Raw genomic sequence first — 19,795 nt, forward strand, 5'->3', positions numbered from 1 at the left:
TTTTCCAACTGAATGATTGTTGCATGCTTGTTAAGTCAAAAAGCTTATAATTATTTTTGTTTTGTTTCAGTGGTACTGAGCACACTTCGTAAACTTAGTACTACCACGTCCATTTTGACTGATCCATCACTGATGCCTGAACAAGCAACTCAAGCTGTAAACAGAATCAGTAACAGCTGTGGGGAGTCATAGCGTCAACTTGTGTTGCAGTGGCATTTCCTGTGAAATGTAAGAGTCTCATGGTTGGAGATAACCCTGCTGGTGAAAAAGCACGAGTATGCTTTTCCCCCCTCTTCCTCTCTGTGACTTTTGCACTTTAAACAAAATGGAAAGCTGTGATCTGGATAATTGGGTAACCTCAACTGAACTGCTGGGTCTTAAATGTTCATCCTTTAATAAGCCTTCTGATTTTAAGGGTAGACCCAATAATTGACACCAAACGATTGGTTCCAAAATTCAGGAAACCGGTACCTGTGAATATCAATGTTTGCATGCTATATTTCTGGTGGGATTTATTACAGCTCATTTTATTCTCAAGTAATACTTGGTCTATTTACCTGCTGTGCTAGACAGCATCAGTACAGTGCACTACTTAACCCAGGGGAAGGGAAAAGAGGATAGATTGTGCTAAGGTTGTTGCTGATGAATGAAAATTCCTTTTTGGCATTTTTATTTGTAAAGATTGTTTAAGCATGTGCATTTATTATTCATCAAGGTATTTTATTTGCTCCAAAATTTTATTGCATCCAAAGTTTAGAGCACAAATATTAGGTTATTCCAAGCCCAAAAGCTGCAATTCCCCCCAAGTTGATTTCACCAATTTTAATAATGCATTTATAAGGATGTATCCTTCGAAAGAAAAATCAGAAGGTTTATCCCCAAGTAATATAGCCTTTTTCAGTGCATTACTCTGATCTAGAAGAAAGTTAAGCTCAGGTACACGCAAGCTGCAAGTCCTATGAACAGCAATAGAATATTGTTGTCTGTGGCTTATGAAAGCCTCAGTTATACAGTCTGTATGTTTTGTAAATTACTATAAAAATCAAAGTGTAATGTATTTAAAAGAAGGCACTTCAAGGGAAATAAGTTTTTAGATACTTGTGACAATGTTTCTTTAATTCTTATTTTTGAAACTCTAATGCCTCAATACGACCGTTTTGATTTTACCCACCTGTAAACTTTGAGGAAAGTGCAGACTGTATGTTAAGAACCAAAGAAAATACTTAACTGATGTAAAGATGAGTGTTTTTGCATTTAGCCTGTATTCTGTTTCACCAGTGAACAGGGATGAATAATATTAAACCGATAATATGTTACTTGCTCTATAAAAGGTGCTCATTTGTCTCAGATCAGTGCATGAATTCGCCTTCCTGGTGTTCATTGGAAGGAAAACGCCAAGTCCATTTGTTAGTTAATTTCAAATGTTGCCTAAAGGAAAAGAAAATCATTTTGAAGAATAATAAATTATGTTTTGTAATGATGTAGCAGAAACATTAATTGTGTTGTGGTTGTATTGGATTGGGCAATGGAAAGCAAAGTGATGGTCACCTGTTCAAACTAGATTCTGTATGCAATTTTGTGCAAAATCTGAAACTTGATTGATGTACATAATTGTTTTAGGGTTCTGGTCTTATCCACACATTTTTCTATTTAGAACCATGATGTATTAGAGCTTCATTTATATTTTATTAAATAAAATAGAAGCCAATTTTTACTTCTGACCTTACAGTTTGGTGGTCATCTGATTAAGTCCACGTGAATTTACAGTGGACAGGGTATACATTACAGATTTCATGCTTTAAAAAGTTTCTTGGTGCACACCTGATGGCTTATTGGGTAAATGCGTTTGTTGGGGCACTGAGTCTATAGATCAGAAAGGTCTTTAATGTTGCAACAATGGCTGATACCAGCCAGTATGTTTGGTAAAGTGGACTTTAATTGTGGGCTAGGGGCATGCACTGTGCTAACTGTGAAATCTTTGAATGTTGTCAGGTTCCTGCTTGGTTCTGATGTCACCATGGTAGTAATACCAAGGTCCTAGGCTCTTTTGTGAAGTATAGGTATTTGGAGAAGGGGCCAAAGAGTTGACAGCATCTTATCTAGTGTCTTTAGGGGAGGTAAGAGTTAAATTTGGTCATAGAAGCCATTTGGCCCATCGAGCCTGTACTGATGCCCCCCCCCCCCCCCCCCCCCCCCCCGGTCCTATCCCCGTAACCCCACATATTTACCCTCCTAATCCCCCAGACACTAAGGGGCAATTTATCATGGCCAATCAACCTAACCCACACATCTTTGGACTCATGAATTGGGATTTTTTTAAGCTTGCTACACTGCTTCATTTTATTTGGCCAATTTTGCCTGTACTGGGTACTGAAAGAGCTATGCAATTGGACCATTCTCCTTCTTTGGATGCTTGGACGCTTTCTCCTTCCTGCAGTTTTTCCCCTTCAAGTGTTTGTCCATTCCCATTTAAAAGTTACTTTTGAATCTGCTTCCAGCACCCTTTCAAACAGTGCATCAGAACTTGCAGCGTGAAAAGTGTTGCCACTGATTCTTTTGCCAATTACCTTAGGTTTGTGCCCTGGTTACCAACCTTTCTGCTACTAGAAAGTTTTCCTTATTTAGTCTTATCAAAAACCTTCATGGTTTTGAACATGTGAAAATTTCCCTTAACCTTGTCTGTTCACCAACAATTACTCACATTTATGTGGCATCTTTAGTGTAGTAAAATGGTCCACAGCACTTCCCAGGAGTGTTACCAAACAAAATTGACACTTGGCCACGTAGGAAATATTAAAACAGATGTCTAAAGGGAGGACCGAGATGGTGAGATTATAAGAGGAAATTCCAGAGTAAGAATTTCAGGCTTGGACAACTGAAAACATGGCTGCCAATGATGGAGCGATTAAAACAAGAGGGTTTGAAAGAAATCTGAATTGGAAGAGCACGCTTTGATTCCCAGCTTGGGTCACTGTCTGTGTGGAGTCTGTGTGTTCTCCCCATGCCTACATGGGTTTCCTCCGGGTGCTCCGGTTTCCTCCCACAATCCAAAAGACATGCTGGTTAGGTGAATTAGCCATGCTAAATTCTCCCGGATTCTCTGGGGCGGCACGGTAGCACAGTGATTAGCACTGCTGCTTCACAGCTCCAGGGACCTGGGTTCGATTCCCGGCTCGGGTCACTATCTGTGTGGAGTTTGCACATTCTCCTCGTGTCTGCGTGGGTTTCCTCCGGGTGCTCCGGTTTCCTCCCACAGTCCAAAGATGTGCGGGTTAGGTTGATTGGCCATGCTAAAATTGCCCCTTAGTGTCCTGGGATGCGTAGATTAGAGGGATTAGCGGGTAAAATGTGTAGGGATATGGGGATAGGGCCTGGGTGGGATTGTGGTCGGTGCAGACTCGATGGGCCGAATGGCCTCTTTCTGTACTGTAGGGTTTCTATGATTTCCCTCCGTGTACCTGAATGGGCGCCGGAATGTAGTGACTAGGTAATTTTCACAACTTCATTGCAATGTTAATGTAAGCCTACTTGTGACACCAATAAATAAACTTAAACAGCGAACAACCTTCGTATCTCTCATCTCTCTATGTAACCAAAGTCTTTCATCCTAATGTCAATCTAGTAGATTTTCTCTGCACCGACTCTTAGACTTTGATGTCCTTTCCAATATTTGGCACCCAGGATTGGACATAATATTCCAGTATTTGAAAGCAAAATAATGTTGATATTCTAAATATAGAATAAAAACAAAATGCTGGAAATACTCAGGTCAGGCAGCATCTGTTGAAAACCTGGTGAGTCTTCAGATGACTGAGGAGGCCAATTCTGCTGCTAGAGGTTCTTCTGCAGTGGGGAATGTTGTTGCATGGGGGAGTAGAATTCATAGCCCTGGGTTGGCTTCCCCTCCTTCCTCTGTCGCTACCGTTCTGACTCGCTATCAAGTTGCTGAGCTTGAAGCAGCTTGCACCTTGATGGATCAGGTGCAGCCATGCCAAGCGGTCTACAAATGATTCCTCCCAGTCAGTGATATTAATACTTCCGTGCTTTAGGTGGCCTAGAACGTATCCTTATGCCTTTTCCTTTGACCACTCTGAGGACTTTGGCCAATGGCGAGCTGGGAGAAGAGAACCTGCCAAGGGAGGTGGTTTCCGGGTATCCGGATGTGATGGCTGTGGGTAGCTCTAGAGTATGCGCAGCACTTCCCATAGCTCGGCAGCCACCTTTCCCAAGGGACTGCCATCGATGAGGAAGCCCAGCACTGAGTCATCTTCCTCCTTCGAGCTGCCACAACATGTCTTTGACAACAGGGACTGTTGGAAATCAACAAGGGTCCTGGATTATAAGGCTGCTGTGTTGAGCACCCTTCTCTATTGTAGCGAAATCTGGACTGTCCATCAATGTTAAGTTCCTTGAGAGCTTTCACCAGTGGTGCTTGTGTTGAATCCTGAGGATCTAATGGGAGGACCGCTGGACCAAGGCTACCATCCTCCATGAAGCTGCGTCTATCAGCAGCAAAGACCTGCTCCTGCGGAACCAACTCCAATGGATATACCAAATGCATGTGGCAGAATCATTACCAACAGCTGCCAAAGAGGAGGCAGAGGTTACGATCTGAAATTGTTGAACTTAACAATTTCCTTTTATCTTGCACCATCATCCCTATTGTCATTTAATCTCTCCTGCCTTCCACCCTATCACAGACCTTCCCTTTTTTCTTTGCCTCTGTACTTTTTTCAGTTCTTAACTTGGTTTCTCTTTTCACAGATGCTGCCTGACCATCTCAATATTTCCAGCATTTTCTGTTTCTATTCTTTGTCACTGTACTCTATATATAAAGTCAATGAGCCTATATACCTTTTTTAAATTGTGTTTTCAACTTGTACACTAGTTTTAGAAGGTAGCAGGACATGTCCTTTGTCCCTGCACCCACTTTAAAATTGTGTAGTTTATTTCACATTCTTCCTACCATTATATACTTTGCTGCATTAAGTTTCATCTGCCATGCTGCCCATTTCACCAATCTGTCTATATCCTATTGAAATCCTACTATCATACTTGCTGTTTCCGGCACTTCTGAGCTTCATGTCATCTATAAATTTGGGCCCTCCATACCCCAGTGCAGATCACTAATGCATATCAGAAAGAGCAGTGGCCCCAACACCACTGCACACTTCCCTCTGGCCTGGAAAAACTATTGCTTTCTGTTCCTTTCAGAATTTTGTACTTGAGCAGCCACTGACCTTTAAGGATATAGAAAATCATTGAAAGCTTTCTTCATCATGGAAGTAGAGTATATGAGACGACAGCATTTAGAAAATTAAGTGTTCTGGAGCGTTTCAATAAACTAGCTAGTAGCAAATTACTTAAATTGAAGATCACTCTTTAAAGGAACAAGTATTCATTTCTGTTTAAGGGTTTAGTTCAAAGAAGAAATAAATTTCTAACCTGACTTATGATAAGATGCTGTGAACAAAGAGACGCCTTTAAAACAGAATACTATGCTGTTTATGGTGAATTCCGTGTTTGGTCTGAAATCACATAAGAATATAAGAAATAGGAGCAGGAGTAGGCCATCTAGCCCCTCGAGCCTGCCCCGCCATTCAATAAGATCATGGCTGATATGATAGTGGTTTAGTTCCACTTACCCGCCCGCTCCTTGTTTTCACAAGTCCCCTGATTCCCTGGTATTTCTGGAAGATTTGCTGTATCTTCCTCTGTGAAGACAGACACAAAGGAATTGTTTAGTTTCTCCACCATTTCCCTATTCTCCATTCTAAGCTGTCATAAGAACATAAGAAATAGGAGCAGGAGTAGGCCATCTAGCCCCTCGAGCCTGCACCACCATTCAATAAGATCATGGCTGATCTGATAGTGGTTTAGTTCCACTTGCCCGCCCGCTCACCATAACCCTTAATTCCCTTATTGATCAGAAATCTATCTACCTGTGACTTAAACATATTTAACAAGGTAGCCTCCACTGCTTCAATGGGCAGAGAATTCCAGAGATTCACTTCCCTCTGAGAGAAGAAGTTCCTCCTCAACTCTGTCCAAAACTGACTCCCCCTTATTTTGAGGCTGTGTCCTCTAGTTCTTGTTTCCTTTCTAAGTGGAAAGAATCTCTCTGCCTCTACCCTATCTAGCCCCTTCATTATCTTATATGTCTCTATAAGATCTCCCCTCAGCCTTCTAAACTCCAACGAGTACAGGCCCAATCTACTCAATCTCTTCTCATAAGCTAACCCCTTCATCTCCGGTATCAACCTGGTGAACCTTCTCTGTACTCCCTCCAAGGCCAATACATCCTTCCGCAAATAAGGGGACCAAAATTGCACACAGTACTCCAGTTGCGGCCTCACCAGTACCTTGTACAATTGCAGCAAGACCTCCCTGCTTTTATACTCCATCCCCTTCGTGATAAAGGCCAACATTCCATTTGCCGCCTTGATCACCTGCTGCACCTGCAAACTGAGTTTTTGCGATTCATGCACAAGGACCCCCAGGTCCCTCTGCACAGTAGCATGTTGTAATTTTTCACCATTTAAATAATAGTCCATTTTACTATTATTCCTTCCAAAGTGGATAACCTCACACTTGTCAACGTTATACTCTGCCAGATACTCGCCCACTCACTTAGCCTATCCAAATCTCTCTGCAGACTTTCCGCATCCTCCATGCAATTCGCTTTCCCACTCATCTTTGTATCATCCGCAAACGTTGTTACCCTACACTCGGTCCCCTCCTCCAGATCGTCTATGTATATGGTAAACAGTTGAGGCCCCAGCACCGATCCCTGCGGCACGCCACTAGTCACCAACTGCCAACCAGAAAAGCACCCATTTATTCCAACTCTCTGCTTCCTGTTAGATAGCCAATCCTCAATCCACGCTAACACTTTACCCCCAACTCCGTGTACCCTAATCTTCTGTAGCAACCTTTTGTGAGGCACCTTATCGAACGCCTTCTGGAAATCCAAAAACACCACATCCACCGGTTCCCCTCTGTCAACCGCACTCGTTACATCTTCATAAAAATCCAGTAAATTCGTCAAACACGACTTTCCATTCATGAATCCATGCTGCGTCTGCTTGATCGAACCATTTTTTTCCAGGTGTCCTGCTATTTCTTCTTTAATGATGGATTCCAGCAATTTCCCAACTACGGACGTTAAGCTAACCGGCCTGTAGTTACCTGCCTTTGGTCTACCTCCTTTTTTAAACGGTGGCGTCACATTAGCTGTTTTCCAATCAGCCGGCACTTGGACCTGGTCCTGTGTAATGACAGTAAGAAGTTTAACAACACCAGGTTAAAGTCCAACAGGTTTATTTGGTAGCAAAAGCCACACAAGCTTGTTGGTTCTGTTTTTTAATTTGGCTCCTAGCTTTTCATACTCCCTCTGCAGAACCCCTGTTCCTGTTCTGCCTATATCGTTGGCACCTACGTGGACCACTACAACTGGATTGTTACCCTCCCACTTCAAGTTCCTCTGCAGCCCAGATGAGATATCCTGGACCCGAGCACCAGGCATCACGAATACAGTAGTTGAAAATCCAAAGAAAACAGCCCAAACCTATCCAGTCTCTACTTATAACTCAAATGTTCCATCCCAGGCAACATCTTGGTGAACCTCCTCTGTGCCCCTTCTAGTGCAATCACATCCTATAGTGAGGTGACCAGAACTGCACACAGGGCTCCAGCTGTGGCCTAATCGATGCTCTGTACAACTGCAACATTACCTCCTTGTTCTTATACTCTATGCCATGACTGATAAAGTCAAGTGTCCCATCTGCCACCTTAACTACCCTAAACACATGCTCTGCCGCCTTCAGGGATCTGTGAATAAGTACCTCAAGATCCATCTGTTCCTTTGAGCTTTCTGTTGTCCTGCTATTCATTAGCATTAAACTCTGTCTTGTTAGTTCTTCCAAACGGCCTAAGAAAAAACACACCACAGGTTCTCTAGAAACAAAGCTTGCACGTTTCCTTTTTAACTATAGCACTATAGGGAGGTCCTGGAGCCACCTGGCTTCCCGGATATCCACATCTGTGAGGGGTGTGTCGAGCTGCGGTTCCTGAGGGACTGTGTTAAGGAGCTGGAACTGCAGCTCGTGGATCTTAGGCTGTTAAGGGAGAATGAGGAGGTGATAGACAAGAGCTATCATCAGGTGGTCACACCAGGGCAACGGGAGGAGGCCAAGTGGGTGACGGCCAGGAAGGGTGAAGCTCGGATGATTGAGAGCACCCCGGTGGATGTGTCCCTACACAACAAGTACTCCTGCCTGAGTACTGCTGGGGGGGACAGCCCGCCTGGGGGAAGCAGCAGTGGCCGTGTCTCCGGAGTGGAGTCCGGCCCTGTAACTCAGAGGGTTAAGGAAAAGAGGAGGAAGGCAGTGTTAATCAGGGACTCGACAGTAAGGGGGTCGGACAGACGTTTTTGCGGAGGCAGGCGGGAGTCTCGGATGGTGGTCTGCCTCCCTGGGGCCGGGGTCCAGGGTGTCGCTGGTCGACTCCCAGAAATCCTGAGGGGGGAGGGAGAGGAGCCAGAGGTAGCGGTACATATTGGTACCGCTGATGTGGGAAGGAAGGGGGAAGGGGTCATGAAAAGAGAGTATAGGGAATTAGGGAGACAGCTGAGAAGGAGGAAAGCAAAGGTAGTAATCTCGGGATTGCTGCCTGTGCCACGGGAGGGTGAGGGCAGGAATGGAGTGAGATGGAGGATGAATGTGTGGCTGAGGGACTGGTGCAGGGGGCAGGGATTCAGGTTCCTGGACCATTGGGACCTCTTTTGGGGCAGGTGTGACCTGTACACACAAAACGGGTGGCACTTGAATCCCAGGAGGACCAATATCCTGGCGGGAAGGTTGGTTAAGGCTACTGGGGAGAGTTTAAACTAGATAGGTTGGGGGGAGGGGATCGAGACGAGGTGACTGGGAGCGAGGAAGTTAGCTCGCAAACAGAGAAGGGTTATAGACGGTGAAAGAGGGAGGATGGACGGGGGATAGAGAAGAGAAGAGCTCAGACCAAAGGATTGAGATGTGTTTACTTTAATGCCAGGAGTATAGTGAATAAAGAGGATGAGCTCAGAGCGTGGATCGATGCCTGGAAGTGTGATGTGGTGGCCATTACGGAGACTTGGATGTCTCAGGGACAGGACTGGATACTACAGGTGCCGGGATTCAGATGTTTCGGGAAGGACAGGGAGGGAGGCAAGAGAGGGGGTGGAGTGGCACTACTGTTCAGGGATAGTGTCACAGCTGTAGAGTGTATGCTGTGGAGGGATTGTCTACAGAGTCTCTGTGGGTGGAAGTTCGGAGTGGGAAGGGGTTGATCACTTTGCTGGGAGTTTTCTATAGGCCACCCAATAGTGACAGGGAGGTGGAGGAGCAGATAGGGAAACAGATCCTGGAGAGTTGCAATAATAGCAGAGTTGTTGTGATGGGAGACTTTAATTTCCCAAACATAGATTGGAATATCCCTAGGGTAAGGGGATTTGATGGGGAGAAGTTCATTAGGTGTGTTCAGGAGGGTTTCCTGACACAGCATGTGGACAAGCCTACAAGAGGAGAGGCTGTACTTGATCTGATACTGACCAATGAACCTGGACAGGTGTCGGATCTCTCAGTGGGAGAGCATCTTGGGGATAGCGATCATAACTCTATCTCCTTGATGCTTGCATTTGAAAAAGAGAGGATCAGGCAAGCTAGGAAAGCGTTTATATGGAGTAAGGGGAAATATGAAGACATAAGGCAGCAAATTAGAGGAGTAAATTGGAAGGAGGTATTCTCGGGGAAATGTACTGAAGAGAGCTGGCAGTTTTTCAAGGAATGTCTGTCTAGAGTTCTACAGGACAACGTTCCGAGCAGACAGGGAGGAGTTGGTAGGTTAAAGGAACCGTGGTGCACGAAAGCTGTGTGGGACTAGTCGAGAAGAAAAGGAAAGCGTACAAAAGGTTCAGAGAGCTTGGCGAAGATAGGGATCTTGATGAGTATACGGCTTGTAGGAAGGGACTAAAGAAGGAAATTAGGAGAGCCAGAAGGGGTCACGAGAAGGCGTTGGCAGGTAGGATTAAGGAAAACCCTATGGCATTCTATAAATATGTGAAGAGTAAAAGGATGAGACGTGAAGGAATAGGGCCTATAAAAGGTGAAGGTGGGAAAATCTGTACGGAACCAGTAGAAATGGCAGAGGTGCTTAATGAGTATTTTGCCTCGGTTTTCACAGAGGAGAAGGATCTGGGTGGATGTACTGCGGGCTTGCGGTGGACTGAAAAGATTGAGTATGTGGACTTTAACAAAGAGGTTGTGTTGGAATCTTTGAATGGCATCAAGATAGATAAGTCGCCAGGTCCGGATGGGATGTACCCAACGTTACTGTGGGAGACGAGGGAAGAGATTGCAGAGCCTCTGGCGATGATCTTTGCGTCGTCGATGGAGACGGGGGAGGTGCCGGAGGATTGGATGATTGCGGATGTGGTTCCTATTTTCAAGAAGGGGAATAGGGATAGCCCAGGAAATTACCGACCGGTGAGTCTAACCTCAGTGGTTGGTAAGCTGATGGAGAAGATCCTGAGGGACAAGATTTATGAGCATTTAGAGAGGTTTAGTACGCTCAAGAATATTCAGCATGGTTTTGTCAAAGGCAGATCGTGCCTTATGAGCCTGGTGGAGTTCTTCGAAAATGTGACTAAACACATTGACGAAGGGAAAGCGGTAGATGTGGTTTATATGGATTTTAGCAAGGCGTTTGATAAGGTCCCCCATGCAAGGCTTCTAGAAAAAGTGAGAGGGCATGGGATCCAAGGTGCTGCTGCCCTGTGGATCCAGAACTGGCTTGCCCAAAGGAAGCAGAGAGTGTGTATAGATGGGTCTTTTTCTAAATCGTGGTCGGTCACCAGTGGTGTGCCCGAGGGATCTGGTCTGGGACCCTTGCTGTTTGTCATTTTCATAAATGACCTGGATGAGGAAGTGGAGGGATGGGTTGGTAAGTTTGCCGACGACACGAAGGTTGGTGGTGTTGTGGATAGTCTGGAGGGATGTCAGAAGTTACAGAGGGACATAGATAGGATGCAAGACTGGGCGGAGAAGTGGCAGATGGACATCAACCCTGATAAATGCGTCGTGGTCCATTTTGGCAGGTCAAATGGGATGAAGGAGTACAATATAAAGGGAAAGACTCTTAGTACTGTAGAGGATCAGAAGGACCTTGGGGTCCGGGTCCATAGGACTCTAAAATCGGCCCCGCAGGTGGAGGAGGTGGTTAAGAAGGCGTATGGTGTGCTGGCCTTTATCAATCGAGGGATTGAGTTTAGGAGTCCGGGGATAATGATGCAGCTATATAAGACCCTTGTCAGACCTCACTTGGAGTACTGTGCTCAGTTCTGGTCGCCTCATTACAGGAAGGATGTGGAAAAGATTGAAAGGGTGCAGAGGAGATTTACAAGGATGTTGCCTGGATTGAGTGGCATGCCTTATGAGGATAGGCTGAGGGAGCTCGGTCTTTTCTCCTTGGAGAGACGTAGGATGAGAGGAGACCTAATAGAGGTATATAAGATTTTGAGAGGCAGAGATCGGGTGGACTCTCAGAGGCTTTTTCCCAGGGTGGAAATGTCTGCTCCGAGAGGACACAGATTTAAGGTGCTGGGGGGGTAGGTACAGGGGAGATGTTAGGGGTACGTTTTTCACACAGAGGGTGGTGGGCGAGTGGAATCGGCTGCCGTCAGTACTGGTAGAGGCGAACTCAATAGGGTCTTTTAAGAGACTCTTGGATGAGTACATGGGACTTAATAGGATGGAGGTCTATAGGTAGGCCTAAAAGGTAGGGATATGTTCGGCACAACTTGTGGGGCCGAAGTCCCTGTTTTGTGCTGTAGTTTTTCTATGTTTCTGTGTTTCTATTCCGCATATGACAATGGGAATAGCTCTACTGGAGCTGTTGATGGGCTGACAGATTCAGATTAGGCTTAGCCTGATGTTCCCAAATTTGGCCGGCAACATTGTGTTAAAACAAGAAACCCCGAAAAGGAGCCATGACGGTTAGAGAGCAGATTCTGGATAGAGACTTCAAACTGGGAGATATAGGCCACATGAGGGACTTCAACTACACTCTCCATGGATTCCTGGAGGTATTCTTGAGAAAACAGGACCAGTGTTTTATAAGGTAAAAACCAGGGAGAACACCTTAAAGAGCATACAGATCACCTCGGTTGCATGAGACCCTCCGCAGAGGCAACTGTTTCTACAGATGTGCCACTGTTGGTCTCCTTCACACTGTGGACGGGAATCTCCACCCTCAGAACTCAAGAGTCAGTAATCTGGACCTTGAAGATGCTGGCTCGGACATGGAGACAGACGGCGGACACCCAGTCAGAGGTTGCCACAATGACAAGGCCGCAGTCTCTCCAACGCTCTGCGTGGAAGAAGTGATCACCTATCTTTTACACACTCCCCAACCAGACCTTACAGACGATGGAGATGAGGCCACGGGCAAAGTGACAGAGAGCGAGGGGGAACCCTCGGACTCGGGGGGGGGGGGGGGGGGGGGGGTGGGTGATAACCCCCACGAGACCCATGGGAAATCACTGATCTCCCTGTGGCACTCATTGAGCACGAATTCCCTTGGTAACAGGCAGTGACTGCCCAGTTGGAACTCATTGCCTGAACCTCTAATAATGCAGGCTCAGGACTGGGCCTGCTGAACTGTAGTCCCAGACAGGGACTAGTATTTTGATTTAATGTTTTAAGTTTCTGCTTTGGGCGGTTCCGTCCTTTTTGGATTTGTCCCTCAGTTTATTTGATTTAGTTTATTTGATTTGCCAAAAGAAATGTGTGTCCACCACGGTAGTGTTTTCACTTTGCATTTTGTAATAAACTATGTTCCTTTTCACTCAGGCATCCTGGGTCATTGCAAATGTCATCTTGTGATATGATGTACTAAATAAGGCTGATCATTTTTCCTTTCTCTTTTCTCAATTTGTTTTGCAACATTGTGGTTACAAAATTTTAATTTAAAGAGTTTAATGGTATGTTAAAGTTAAGGGTTCACAGCTGAAGGGCATTGATTGCTTAAGCACTTTGAGCATAAGAAATGAGACATCTGGGACGTTGGGTGTTGGTTAGAGAGGAGACAGACATGTGCAATGTTGTTTCTACATCACCATCTGGCTTCAGAATGAATTAACATCCCATATTTATGAGTTCCAGTTTTAATTACTCCCACAGGCGGAATAATCTCTATGGTCACTCCTCAGCCTGTTCTCTTCCAGAAGAAAGAGGCGCACACCTTTCCTGATAGGTAAATTCCTGCCTTTCTGTATCTCCTTGTCAATTTTTCTTTCACTCTCTCTGGTGCCTCTACAATATTCATATCAGCGAAGACCAGAACTGTGCACTGTATTCCAAGTGCAATCCATCGGAGATTCAGTGGAAGAAGAACAAAACACTACCCCTCCCCAATGTTCTATTTTTTAATGATTTCATGATCCTGTTTGCAACTTTTAGTGATTTGTGAAACTGTACCCCTAGATCCTTTCTGCTCCATCATCCTATTTGTACTCTTATTATCGAAGCAGTGCATGGCCACTCTATCCTTTTAATAAGTACACGCACAAATCTATATTCATGTGTTCACATCAACACTGTTGTGACTTTCACTAATTTATATTCAAAATGTTTGTTCGGGTGTGGTGTTTTAAAGTATTTGGAAGTTTTTGCTTCTCTGGGTACTGTACTGGGCGTTGATGGCTTTTGTGCCATTTTTCACCCCGAAGAGAGAAAGCACTAAAGCAATCAATTATTTGACAAATGAGTTGCATTTTGTTTTTTCTCTATTTTCCAGGAACTACAAGGCATTTCTGGTTGAATGGCAGAGAACTTGGGTTGGGAGAGGAATTTAGACTGACTGCAGTAGGTAGATCGCGGTGGATATTGGTCCTGGGGATTATATTCTCTAGTTGAAAAGCCAAAGGAAAAAACAAAGTTTACAGACTGTGGGGGACTCATAATACAGTGTAAAATCCAAATGGAGAATGTGCTTTTTAAAAAAAATACTGGTATGAATCTTAATGTATATTTCTCTACACATGTACTTTTAAGTACGTAGCATTTTGAATATCCTATGATCTTCTACCACACTGAGACAAAAAATTGAATATGATCTTTGGTTCTGTCAGATATGATTAATTATTGCCCTGAAACTTTGGGGAAGAAATTTGACATGATGGATGGGAGTGCATGTTGAATCCTTCAAACTGCAGCTCTCAACTGCAACTGCAACTGTCTATGTGACATTGAACTTTTTAAAATAAAATATGATGAAGCACACTCTTTTCATGTCGTATAAATTGTTGTTTTCCTCCTAAGTTGGTATTCTTAAGTGTAAGTTTATTTATTAGTGTCACAAGTAGGCTTGCATTAATACTGCAATGAAGTTACTGTGAAAATCCCCTAGTCGCCACACTCCGGCGCCTGTTCGGGTACACTGAGGGAGAATTTAGCATGGCCAATGCACTTAAGCAGCACATCTTTCAGACTGTGGGAGGAAACCGGAACACCCGGAGGAAACCGATGCAGACGCTGGGAGAACGTGCAGACTCCACACAGACAGTGACCCAAGCCAGGAATCAAACCCGTGTCCCTGGCACTGTGAGGCAGCAGTGCTAATCTTGCAAAGTGTCCTGATAAGTGCAAGACAGAAAAGCTTTGACATATCCCTTTTTTTCAGCAAAATGCACTAATTTTTTTTTACTTCTGTAATTTCAGTATTTTGAACATTTATTTAATTTGTAATGTGTCTGCAGATGTGGGTGGTTCATATACTTTAAATGCAAAGGTAAATTAACATAATATCCTGAGTCGAGCTCGAATCAGTTTGGAGAATGCCTTGACTAAGCCAACATTTAAGGCAAGTCAAATTGCACAGATTTGCAGAGCTTGCCCTGATCTAAATAGCTGTCAAGTATTGCCATTGATTGCGTTTCGGCACAGGAGTAAGTTGGTGGAGTAGCAACCACCAATTGTGAATTCAAATATCACCACACTATCAATTTGAATATTGTTACTAATAAGTGCAAATTGCTAGACTATCGTTAACTGGTTTGGTTCTTTTTGACCAAAGGAAACTATTGCCCCAACTCAGTCTGACCTTGCATGTGACACCAGCCTTACACTTTGGTCCCACCTTACACAAAGGAGGGCAGATTTGCAGTGTCAGTGCTGAATTTAAATAGATCTGTGAAATGTTTGAAGGATATTCTCTGGGAATTCATAGAATCATAGCACCCTACAGTGCAGAAAGAGGCTGCTGGGCCCATCGGGTCTGCACCGACCACAATCCCACCCAGGCCCTACCCCCATATCCCTACATATTTACCTGCTAATCCCTCTAACCAATGCATCTCAGGACACGAAGGGGCAATTTTTTAGCATGGCCAATCGATCTAACCCGCACATCTTTGGACTGTGGGAGGAAACCGGATCTCCTGGAGAAAACCCACGCAGACATGGGGAGAATGTGCAAACTCCACACAGAGAGTGACCCAACCCAATTGTTTAGAAAAGTTTAATATAACTACTATCCTCAATGTTCCGGCAACTATAATTCTGGAAGTTTCTATTATTTAAATTACCTAAAGTTTCAGGATGGTTTAGGAAGTTTATCCAATGAGTAATTTTTGCCAAATAAACTAGAAGGTCTCATAGCCTTGGTCTCCTGAATGCTTTTGAAAATGACACAATCTGGAACCAAAAGGATTTGTGTATGGAGACAGAAGGCATGGCTAAGATATAGCAAACTATAGGTCAGTTAGCCTAACATCTGCGAAAGGGAAATTGCTAGAATCCATTATTAAGGAAGTTATAGCATAGAATCCCTACAGTGCAGAAGGAGGCCATTGAGCCAGCATCAACAACAATCCCACCCAAGCCCTATCCCCATAACCCCATGTATTTACCCTGCTAGTCCCCCTGACACTAGGGTCGATTTAGCAGTGCAAATCAACCTAACCTGCACATCTTTGAAGAGTGTGGAAGGAAACCGGAGCACCCAGACAAAACCCATGTAGACACGGGGAGAATGTGCAAACTCCACCCAGCCAGTGAACCGAGGCCGAAATTGAATCCAGGCCCCTGGCGCTGTAAGGCAGCAGTGCTAACCACTGTGCTACCGTGTCGCAGAATACTTACAAAATCACCAGTTAGAGTGAAGGGCATTGTTTTTTAACTGATTTATTAGAGTTCTTTGAGGAAGTAACAAGCGAGGTGCATAAGGGGAGCCTGTAGATGTGGTGTACTAAGATTTCTAAAAGGCATTTGATAAGGTGGCACATCAAAGGTTACTACACAAAATAAGAGTTCATGGTTGAGGAGGTAATATATTAGCATGGATAAAGTATTAGTTAGCTAACAGGAAACAAAGTAGGGGTAAATGGGCTTTTGACAACTTGGCAAGCTATAACTAGTAGAACTCCATAGGGATCAGTACTGGGGCCTCAACTGTTTCAATCTATGTTAATGACTTAGAACATAGAACATAGAACATTCCAGCGCAGTACAGACCCTTCGGCCCTCGATGTTGCACCGACCAGTGAAACCAATCTAAAGCCCATCTAACCTACACTATTCCAATATCATCCATATGTTTATCCAATAACCATTTGAATGCTCTTAATGTTGACAAGTCCACTACTGCTGCAGGCAGGGCATTCCACACCCTTACTACTCTCTGAGTAAAGAACCTACCTCTAACATCTGTCCTATATCTATCACTCCTCAATTTAAAGCTATGTCCCCTCGTGTTAGCCATCACCATCCAAGGAAAAAGGCTCTCACTATCCACACTATCTAATCCTCTGATCATCTTGTATGCCTCTATTAAGTCACCTCTCAACCTTCTTCTCTCTAACGAAAACAACCTCAAGCCCCTCAGCCTTTCCTCATACAATTTTCCCACCATACCAGGCAACATCCTGGTAAATCTCCTCTGCACCCTTTCCAACACTTCCACATCCTTCCTATAATGCGGCGACCAGAACTGTACGCAATACTCCAAGTGCGGCCGTACCAGAGTTTTGTACAGTTACAACATGACCTCCTGGCTCCGAAACTCAATCCCTCTACCAATAAAAGCTAACACACCGTACGCCTTCTTAACAACCCTATCAAACTGGGTGCCAACTTTCAGGGATCTATGCACATGGACACCCAGATCCCTCTGTTCATCCACACTACCAAGTATCTTACCATTAGCCCAGTACTCTGTATTCCTGTTACTCCTTCCAAAGTGAATCACCTCACACTTTTCCGCATTGAACTCTATTTGACACCTCTCAGCCCAGCTCTGCAGCTTATCTATGTCCCTCTGTAACCTGTCACTTCACTCCGCACTGTCTACAACTCCACCGACTTTAGTGTCATCTGCAAATTTACTAACCCATCCTTCTATGCCCTCATCCAGGTCATTAATAAAAATGACAAACAGCAGTGGCCCTAAAACAGATCCTTGCGGTACACCACTAGTAACTGAACTCCAGGATGAATATTTCCCATCAACCACCACCCTCTGTCTTCTTAGAGCTAGCCAATTCCTGATCCAAACCACTAAATCACCCTCAATCCCATGTGTCCGTATTTTCTGCAATAGCTTACCATGGGGAACCTTATCAAACGCTTTGCTGAAATCCATATACACCACATCAACCGCTTTACCCTCATCCACCTCTTTGGTCACCTTCTCAAAGAACTCAATAAGGTTTGTGAGGCACGACCTACTCTTCACAAAACCGTGCTGACTATCCCTAATCAAATTATTCCTTTCCAGGTGATTATAAATCCTATCTCTTATAATCCTTTCCAATACTTTTCCCACAACAGAAGTAATGCTCACCGGTCTATAATTACCAGGGTTGTCCCTACTCCCCTTTTTGAACAAGGGGACAACATTTGCTATCCTCCAGTCTTCTGGCACTGTTCCAGTAGACAATGATGACCCAAAGATCAAAGCCAAAGGCTCTGCAATCTCCTCCCCAGCCTTGCAGAGAATCCTAGGATAAATCCCATCTGGCCCAGGGGACTTATCTATTTTTACCCTTTCCAGAATTGCTAACACCTCCTCCTTATGAACCTCAATCCCATCCAGTCCAACAGCCTGCATCTCAGTACTCCCCTCGACACTGTCCCTCTCCAGTGTGAATACTGGATGAAGGGATTGAATATATGGTTGCTCAATTTGCTGATGATACAAAGATAGGTAGGAAAGTTGTCAAGATGAGGTAATGTCTACAAAGGGATATAGATAGGTTAGGTGAGGGGCAAATATTTTGGTAGATGGAATATAATGTGGAAAAATGTGAACTTGTCCACTTAACAGGAAGAATAGAAAAGCAGTTATGTAAATGGAGAGAGATTGCAGAACTCGGTAATACAGAGGGATCTGGATGTTCTGGTACAAGAATCACAAAATGTTAGTATGCAGTTACAGTAGGAAGACAAATGCAATGTTGTCATTTATTGTTGTGATTTATGTATTTTCTCCGCTGATTCCATGTGGACAAGATAAATCTGTTTTACAAATATCCTCAGACTTCATATACTTAAGAGAACCCCACTGCTTATATGACATATAAGCGGCACGGTAGCGGGGCGGCATGGTAGCACAGTGGTTAGCACTGCTGCTTCACAGCTCCAGGGTCCCGGGTTCGATTCCTGGCTCGGGTCACTGTCTGTGTGGAGTTTGCACATTCTCCTCGTGTCTGCGTGGGTTTCCCCTGGGTGCTCCGGTTTCCTCCCACAGTCCAAAGATGTGCAGGTTAGGTTGATTGGCCAGGTTATAAAAATTGCCCCTTAGAGTCCTGGGATGCGTAGGTTAGAGGAATTAGCGGGTAAATATGTGGGGGTAGGGCCTGGGTGGGATTGTGGTCGGTGCAGACTCGATCGGCCGAATGGCCTCCTTCTGCACTGTAGGGTTTCTATGATTTCTATGATTCTATGACATTGGCGATCAGCATATTTAATTGGTTGGCCGATCTGTATGTTCAGTGGGAATTGTCTGTGCTGTAGAGTTTTTTATTCAGAAATATTGTTTGGTGGCTAAGGCAGACTGATTGAAAGGTTAACCTTCGTAGATTGATTATACACTAGAATAGATAAATTTAACTATTGCTGAAGCATTAATGGAGATCTTTGATGGAAGATGGTGACATTGAGACACAAGATCACAGATCACAAAATTTGAGGGGTAAAGCGTTGGATGCTTTGCTGTAATTGTTGACTTCATAGTGTTCGGGACCAGACCAGAAACTCCAAGGTATTTAATGCAATTAGCCTAGACCCTAACTTTTCCATTTGATTTTGACATTAGGGTGAGCATAAGGTGTTTCACTCCAGGTATAATTTAAGTGATCCACTAGGAAGCTTTTATCAAAACAAACTTTATTTAAGAATGCAGTTAGAATATAACAAAAAGAATTAGCATAACTTTTAACAATTGAAATACTCTAACATGACAAAGTGTAATTCTTAACAGCTAGCTATCTCTGTTGTTCCAATTTAGCAGTATCCTACATAGACATAAATCCCATCTTTAGAACCAGTTAGCACAGAAAGCAAAGATGGCTACATGGGTATCAGATTTCCAGCCTTTTACCACCTCTGTACAGAGATCCAGACAGCAGTTTCCAGAGAAGGATATATCCTCAAACAGCAGAACTTCAGAGAAGTCTCAGGGCAGCTCTCAATCTCCAGACTTCAGAGACAGAAAGCCTCCCAACCGCAACTAACGGGCAGCATGGTGGCACAGTGGTTAGCAC

At 44.2% G+C, this 19,795-nt stretch overlaps 1 protein-coding gene across 2 annotated transcripts in view; it reads left to right on the plus strand.

The window, feature by feature from the left end:
- mlxip (MLX interacting protein) overlaps positions 1–14,328 on the plus strand; it is a 120,059-nt gene extending 105,731 nt beyond the window's left edge. Inside the window, exons 17-18 of one of the 2 annotated variants that reach the window (XM_078227515.1) lie at positions 71–228; positions 13,831–14,328. In XM_078227515.1, the coding sequence (XP_078083641.1) occupies positions 71–192 (122 nt within the window). In that variant the 3' untranslated portion in view covers positions 193–228; positions 13,831–14,328. Of the gene's footprint in view, positions 1–70; positions 1,483–13,830 lie in introns of those variants that run through there. The other variant, XM_078227514.1, reaches the window with a different exon arrangement.
- Positions 14,329–19,795: the final 5,467 nt, after the last annotated feature.

Source organism: Mustelus asterias, chromosome 13 (genome assembly GCF_964213995.1).
Source record: "Mustelus asterias chromosome 13, sMusAst1.hap1.1, whole genome shotgun sequence".
Taxonomy (NCBI): Eukaryota; Metazoa; Chordata; class Chondrichthyes; order Carcharhiniformes; family Triakidae; genus Mustelus; species Mustelus asterias.